We start from the raw sequence: 7,118 nt of genomic DNA, 5'->3' as shown, positions 1-7,118 counted from the left end.
CGGTGCTAGCGCGCTCTCCCTGCTTTGGGCGGCCCGCTCTCGTCGCTCGCTCCCACAACCGGAGCGAGGTGTTCAGCGAGTCGGGCGGAGGCAGCACAGCGCATCGGGACGCAGCAGCAGACCCGACGACTCGCAGTCCGACTGGGAGGAGGGGAGCCGGGAATGGTGGCCAGAGGGTGAGCGGGAGAAGCAGGCCACCGCACGTGGAGCCAAGCCGGCAACAGTGAGGAGGACGGAGCGGCTGAGGGACATCGTGCTCCCACTGCCACTGGATGCCAAAGAATTGACTTTCTGAACACGGCGCTGTAAAAATAGCTGACGTGTCTCGGTGAGCTCCCACAGCTTTATTGTGGGAGTGATTGGGGAGTAAGCATTCCATTGTACTAGTTACATATGGCAAATAAAGAATCTTGAATCTTGAAGATCAGCGGGGCTGGAACTCCAGGAACAGATGCAGAAGTCTCTGACAGGTTTTGTCTCCAGGGTCGATGTGAGTGTGGAGCGAATGGAGGAGTCCATTGCGAACATGAGCAGAGCCTTTGTGGAGTCATTGGCGCATGAACGCATCACAATGGAAAGGATGGCAACCTCCATGGAGGAGATAAGTCGCCAGGGTATGGAAAACATGGTGAGTGTTCATAATAGAATGACATCTCTTGAGGAGCGATGGGCATCTATTGAACAGAGAAACCAGACCTTCATGGAAGTCCTTCCGAGTAGGACTGGAGTGCAGATATGGGTCCCCATGGCCCCCTGATGTGCAGCAAGGTGCTCTCAAGCCACTTCCAAGCGCTGGCCCCTTCTGGCCTGTGCAGCTTCAGGTGGGTGAGCAGCAGCCTGGCGCTCCTGTTGCTGCTGCTGTTGTTCATGGTTCTGCTGGTGCTGCGGCTGGTGTTTGAGCTCATCTAACGCCCAGAAGGGAAGTAAATAAATGGCTCCCATGCTTCTGGTATATGCCTCCGTTGAGGAAGCGTTGAGTGAAAGTGGCGAGCGGGGTTTCCCAGGAGTTCACAATAGAGATGTGCGTGAGGCTCCAACCTTCCACAGGTGTGGTTAAGCCTGGTAAAAGTTGCCCCAGGCCTGAAACATCAAAGTCCTGCCACCTGCAAATGATGACTGATCAAATTTCCTCTTTAATGGTTGACCTGCAGCTGATAGTCAGCAAGCCAATAGTGCTCACGCCAGGTTTCACAGGAGTGATCCCCACCAGGTGTGTTTTACGTGGGAAAAGGGTAAAAAATGGGATTACAAAGGCCAATTATTGCTGATTAAGGGCCTTAAAGACCAGTCCCGCCTGTTGGAGGCGGGACTGATTCGGGACCATCAGACACGCCTGGGTTAAAATGGCCCGGGTTCGGAAACCAGGTGGGGGGGGGTCCCGACCCCCAGTTTCTGCGATTTTAACCCCCCACACACCTCAAAGCCCGCTTCACGGCTGAGTTAAAATCAACCCCTCAATGTTTTCAAGGGGAGACTAGATAGGCACTTGAGGCAAATAAATTTTCAGGGCTACAGGGATAGAGCGGGGGAATGGGACTGACTGGATTGCTCTACAGAGAGCCGGCACGGACTCGATGGGCCGAATGGCCTCCTTCTGTGCCATTATTACTCTATGACCCTTCCCTAGATGATCTTTTACTGAGATCATTAATTAATCCTGTCTCATTCCACATTACCAGATCTAAAATAGCCCGTTCCCTGGTTGGTTCCACAATGTATTGTTCTAAGAAACTGTCCTGAATACACTCTATGAACTTGTCCTCAAGGCTACCTTTGCCAATTTGATTGGCCAATCTATCAGAAGATTAAAATCACCCATGATTATTGCAGTACCTTTCTTACAAGCCCCCATTATTTCTTGATTTATGCTCTGTCCTACAGTGTAGCTACTGTTCGGGGGCCTATAAACAACTCCCACCAGTGACTTCTTTCCCTTATTATTTATCTCCACCCAAACTGATTCTACATCTTGATCTTCTGAGCCAATATCATTTTCTCACTACTGCACTGATAACATCCTTTATTAACAGAGCTACCCCACCTCATTTTCCTTTCTGCCTATCCTTCCAAAATGTCAAATACCCCTGAATATTCAGTTCCCAGCCTTGGTCACCTTGCAGCCACGTCTCTGTAATGACTATCAGATCATATCCATTTATTTCTATTTGTGCCGTCAATTCATCTATCTTGTTACGCATGCTGCGTGCATTCAGATAAAGAGCCTTTAATGTTGTCTTTTTACCATTTTTCCCTACTCTGACCCTATTTGCTGGTGCACTCTTATGCTTGTACGCTCTGTCCCTTTCTGTCACACTCTGGTTATCATTACCACTATCGCTATCCTGCACCATTGCCTTGTCCTTTCTCTTTAACTTTCTAAGTTTCCCCTCACCTGAACCCGAAGTTCCCACTCTTGATTACTATCCTACTGGAAGTGTGCCTGTCAATGTTCCCTCTAATTTTTCTTTTTTGTGCACGGTCCCTTTAACTGGGTACACGGTCCATTCAAATTTTCGCACATGCACGGTTTCTTCCCTGTTAGAGCCGGTGAGCGGCCTGAGCAGGACCTCCAGACCGCTCACCGGCCGTGCGGCTTAGCAGGAACGTTGGTGCCTGTGTGGATGTCGGATGACAATAGGATTGGCTTAGGCTGAGATACCCCTTGCAATTCAAGTAGTCTGCCACTACTCTGGAGAGGAGAATAATTACACATTAAGGGAAAAAGTTAAACAAACCATTGGCAACTGGGTTGACAAAATTTTTTCCAGACAAACACATCTTAAAAATAGTTTACTCGCATAAAAAAAATCCTATGTACATCTTCTAAATAATTTGCAATATGTATAAATGGAAGTTATTCACATATAAATCAGTCCATAATATAGTTCACTTTTAAATAAATGTAATGTAGTTGAAACATTTAATACTACTGTAACCCAGTCTTGAGCTGTATTGGAGAGACTTCCCAAAAGAAATACACAATACATCCTATTCCCTTTCTTCAGCCTCCTCACCTGGTCTGCTATAGTTATAAAGGGGAAACTGCGGACCCGAGGTAGGGAATAAACACATAAAATCATGAAAATAAGCAGCAGGTTCATCAGCATTTTTTAAATTCATTCATGGGATGTGGACATCGCTGGTAAGGCCAACATTTATTATCGACCCCTAATTGCCCGAGGAGGTGGTGGTGAGCCGCCTTCTTGGAACTGCTGCAGTCCGTGAGGTGAAGGTTTTCCCAACGAATTTGATACAACTGAGTGGGGCTTGCTAGGCCCTTTCAGAGAGCAGTTAAGATTCAATCACACTGCTGTGGTTCTGCAGTCACATATCAGCCAGACCAGGGAAGGACAGCAGATTTCCTTCCCTAAAGGGCATTAGTGAACCAGATGGGTTTTTAAGACAATCCGATAGTTTCATGGTCACCAGATTTTTATTCAATTAACTGGATTTAACTTCCCCAGCTGCCAGTGGTGGATCATTAGTCCAGGCCTACTGGATCACTAGTCCGGTAACATAACCACTATACTACCGCTCCGCCAAAAAGGTGGGTTAACGTTACAGGTGTGGGCCCCTCATCAGAGCTGTGACCTGAAACATTAACCTGTCTCTTCTCTTTTTGAGATGCTAGCTGACCTGCTGTGTATTTGCAATGCTTTCTGCTTTTAATTTCAGGTGCGACGTAAGGAGTGCTGAATGCCACAGGGCAGTGCCAGTGACAGGATCGGAAAACAAGTCCCCCCCGTCACCGCTCGATGGTGTTACTGTAATCTCTGCTGAATGCTCCGAATTGATTATGACTTTGTGCGACTAGAAGGAGGCCGAGGTTTTCAGTAGGGGTGTGTGTGTGTGAATTTCATCAGTGATTAAAAGCATATAAATCAGTAGTACATTAAATTAGCTGTCCGGTTTTTAGAAAATTAGTTTTGAAACACTCAGTGAATGAGTAAAACTGAACAACTCTAACACCATTAAAAACGGAAACAAGCTCTGCACCATTAAAAATATAAGATTACTCTTTCAGACCCCGCCCCCCCCACACCACCAGTTTAACCCTCAGAGGCGTGTGACAGTCGTTCCATACCAAATCCAAAGATTCTAGGCCCGGAATTTATTTTTTGGAATACTGTTGCACAAATGTTTAACACGTTCATCTGAAATTCCCCTCTCCACAAATGTAGCTGAAATACTGAGGGGGGATTTTCAGGAAAATGTGTTAAGCGTTGTACGCTACTGTCACGCAGTGTAATTTTAGGACCACTATTTTTGTTTTATTCCAAGGACAGCATGAATCAGGCAATAGTCTAGGACACCACAATGACTCAGCTGGTTAAGGCAGTGAGGAGCTGACCCCTACAGATGGGGCCCATGTTCTACCCCTCCGTGCCCCTAGGTTTGGAAGTAGAAAATCTATCTAGTGATTGCTACTGGGAACTGCAATATTTTTTTAAATTCATTCCTGGGATGCGGGCGTCCCTGGCAAGGCCAGCCTTTATTGCCCATCCCGAGAAGGTGGTGGTGAGCTAAGACTGTAGACAGGTGCTCTCCAGTAGACAGGTACAGTAGTCTTTCGATGGGTATGCCATCCTAGTGGTTATGTACTAGTAACTCAGAGATCATAAATTCAATAAATCTGGTGATTTGAGGGATGTCACTGGAAAAATGTGACCATAAAAGTTGCTATTGACGTCATTCTATGGTACCATACCAGAACTGAGAGATTACAGCTATCAAAAAAGATTGAACAGATTGGGGCTTTTTTCTTAAAAGAGAAGACTCAGAGGCGACCTAATAGAGGTCTTTAAAATTAAGAATGGGGTGGACAGGGTAAATGTGGAGAGAATCTGTCCACTTGTGGGAGAATCCAAAACTAGGGGTCATAAATACAAGATAGTTACTAATAAATCCAATAGAGAAATAAGGAAAAATGTCTTTACTCAGAGAGTGAAACTCGCTACCACAGGAAGTGGTTGAGGCAAATAGCTCAGATGATTTCAAAAGGAAACTAGATGAGTACATGAGAAAGAAGGGGAATATGTTGAAAGGCTGAGATGAGGTAGATGGAATGGGAGGAGACTCGTGTGCAGTATAAATACCAGCACAGACCCGTTGGGCCGAATGGCCTGTAACAATGCTGTATATTCTATGTCATCAGTCAATGATTTCAGAAGGGAAGCAAAAAAACTTACTAAAATATAACTGTGAATCTGCAAAGACCTGGTGATGGTGGCACCTGTAGCCCACCTTCTAGTCATTTCACCCTGTGCAAACCAAAGAATGCTTTAAGATTCTCAAAAGTTTTCTTCCATCCTGAAATTATTCTTATAAGCAGTGATATTCTGGAAAAAAAACCCTAATGGTGTCTATTCCAGAGGAAAGTACAAGGAGCCTCTAGAAACGTCTAATATAGGATTATTATCCGATGCGGTAGTTCGGTGCTCAAAGGGTGAATTAATTAATAATAATCTGAGGATTTGAGGTGGGCGTTTGGCAATACATTGTGCCACAGAGTAAGAAGAGCCCATGTGGCACCCGTGACTCCCCTTGGAGATCCCCCCACCTCGGCTGCGTGGTCAGGGCGTTGAGCTGAAATCGAGTGCTTCACGACCAGGAGAGGGAAGGAAAAAAATCAGAGTTCAAGTAATCTTTTGTGTACCACGCAGAAATGTGCGGGGGGTCAGTGCGGGGAGGTAGGACAGCTGTTTCGTTTTGATAATAAAGTGAGATATCACAGCTCTTCCAGTTCTCCTGGTATAATGACCCCATGCAATGTTCTACTGTTCCATTTCTTCTCTCCTTCTGCTTTCTTCTAAAACAGCATTGTTTAAATAGTCTTCAAGCTTTGAATGTGCAATTTATATTTTTAAACTGTCTTGTCAGCCATTTCCGTTTGTTTCAAGTCTAAAAAGAGCTTCTGTATAGAGCCGGCATGTTGAAGGGTTGACGTCATAGTGGGTTCTTAGAGTAAGGCACTTTAAGAAATAGACTGTCATGGATTGGGAGCGTGTGGCTATAGTAAAACTCAACCATGCTTGTGAGGTTCGTGAACTTCATCTCGGCTTCTAGAAAGAGCTTGGATTCCTACAAGAAAAACAAAAATGGTATTTAGCACATTTCTCTCCTCCCTCCTCTACTGCTATTAGGAATACAGATACAGTAAAATGCAATAAATAATGAACACTTGCATTTCCTGGACAGCTCCATGCTACAAGTAGGATGGCATTGCCTTAAACCTCGGAATACAAGTCATAAATGGGAATGAATGTGCTTGCTGAGTTTTAAACGTGGATTAGATCTATGGCAGACCATAGTTGCTAAGCTTTTCCCCAGGGCCACAATCTCAATCCTGATCCCAATGTCCAACACGAGAGTCACCAACAGGAATACTGCACCACAGAGTTACAGAATGCAAATCTGCACCCGTGATTCCCCATAATGTGTGCTCTTCATTACAATCGTGTCACTGTGGCAGTTACCAAATGGAGGCCAGGCAGGAAGGAAAGAAAAACTATCGGAGCAATAATTCCATTAGCTAGTCCTATTTTACAACAGTATCTTGCTTCTATACTCCTTACATGCAAGAAGTGTGAGGGTGCCAGTCAGTTCCTTTTTGTAACCTCTAGATGGCACCTTCACTGTGTTCCTTTTGTTAATTGTTTCTCGTTCTCTGGTGTTAGTTTTTAATCAGCCTGTTAGCTGTTTATGGGTGGCACCTGGTTTTCTTGGTATATAAGTTCTGTTGTTGTTTCACTCAGTGTTCAGTCCTCACTAGGGTGAACCAGGGAGTTAGTCTTGACAATGTTCCTTGTCTTGACTAGGTTCTCTGTGTGACTAGCCTTTCCTCTATGGCAGCTTGCCTTCACAAGCTGGCTGCCATAGTTCTCTTGAGCTATGTATCTAAGTCTGTGCCATAGTTCTCTTGAGTTATGTATCTAAGTCTGTGTTCTAGTTCTCTTGAGTTATGTATTTAAGTCTGTGCCATAGTTCTCTCGAGTTATGTATCTAAGTCTGTGTTCTAGTTCTCTCGAGCTATGTACCTAAATCTGTGTTCTAGTTCTCTCGAGCTATGTATCTAAGTCTGTGTTCTTGTCTCTGGATTTAAGATGTATTTAAGTCTT

The 7,118-nt window shown here is 45.0% G+C and overlaps 1 protein-coding gene across 1 annotated transcript in view; it reads right to left on the bottom strand.

The window, feature by feature from the left end:
- Positions 1-2,775: 2,775 nt before the first annotated feature.
- sh3bp2 (SH3-domain binding protein 2) overlaps positions 2,776-7,118 on the bottom strand; it is a 99,547-nt gene continuing 95,204 nt past the window's right edge. Inside the window, exon 12 of the mRNA XM_085974128.1 lies at positions 2,776-6,081. Coding sequence (XP_085830254.1) covers positions 5,947-6,081 — 135 coding nt within the window. The 3' untranslated portion in view covers positions 2,776-5,946. The remainder of the gene's footprint in view (positions 6,082-7,118) is intronic.

The sequence above is a fragment of the Somniosus microcephalus genome, chromosome 1 (genome assembly GCF_052327205.1).
Source record: "Somniosus microcephalus isolate GS21.2 chromosome 1, FLI_Smic_1.0, whole genome shotgun sequence".
In the NCBI taxonomy this organism is placed as follows: Eukaryota; Metazoa; Chordata; class Chondrichthyes; order Squaliformes; family Somniosidae; genus Somniosus; species Somniosus microcephalus.
The sequence above is the reverse complement of the archived record's forward strand: the minus strand, read 5'-3'. Positions and strand labels throughout refer to the sequence as shown.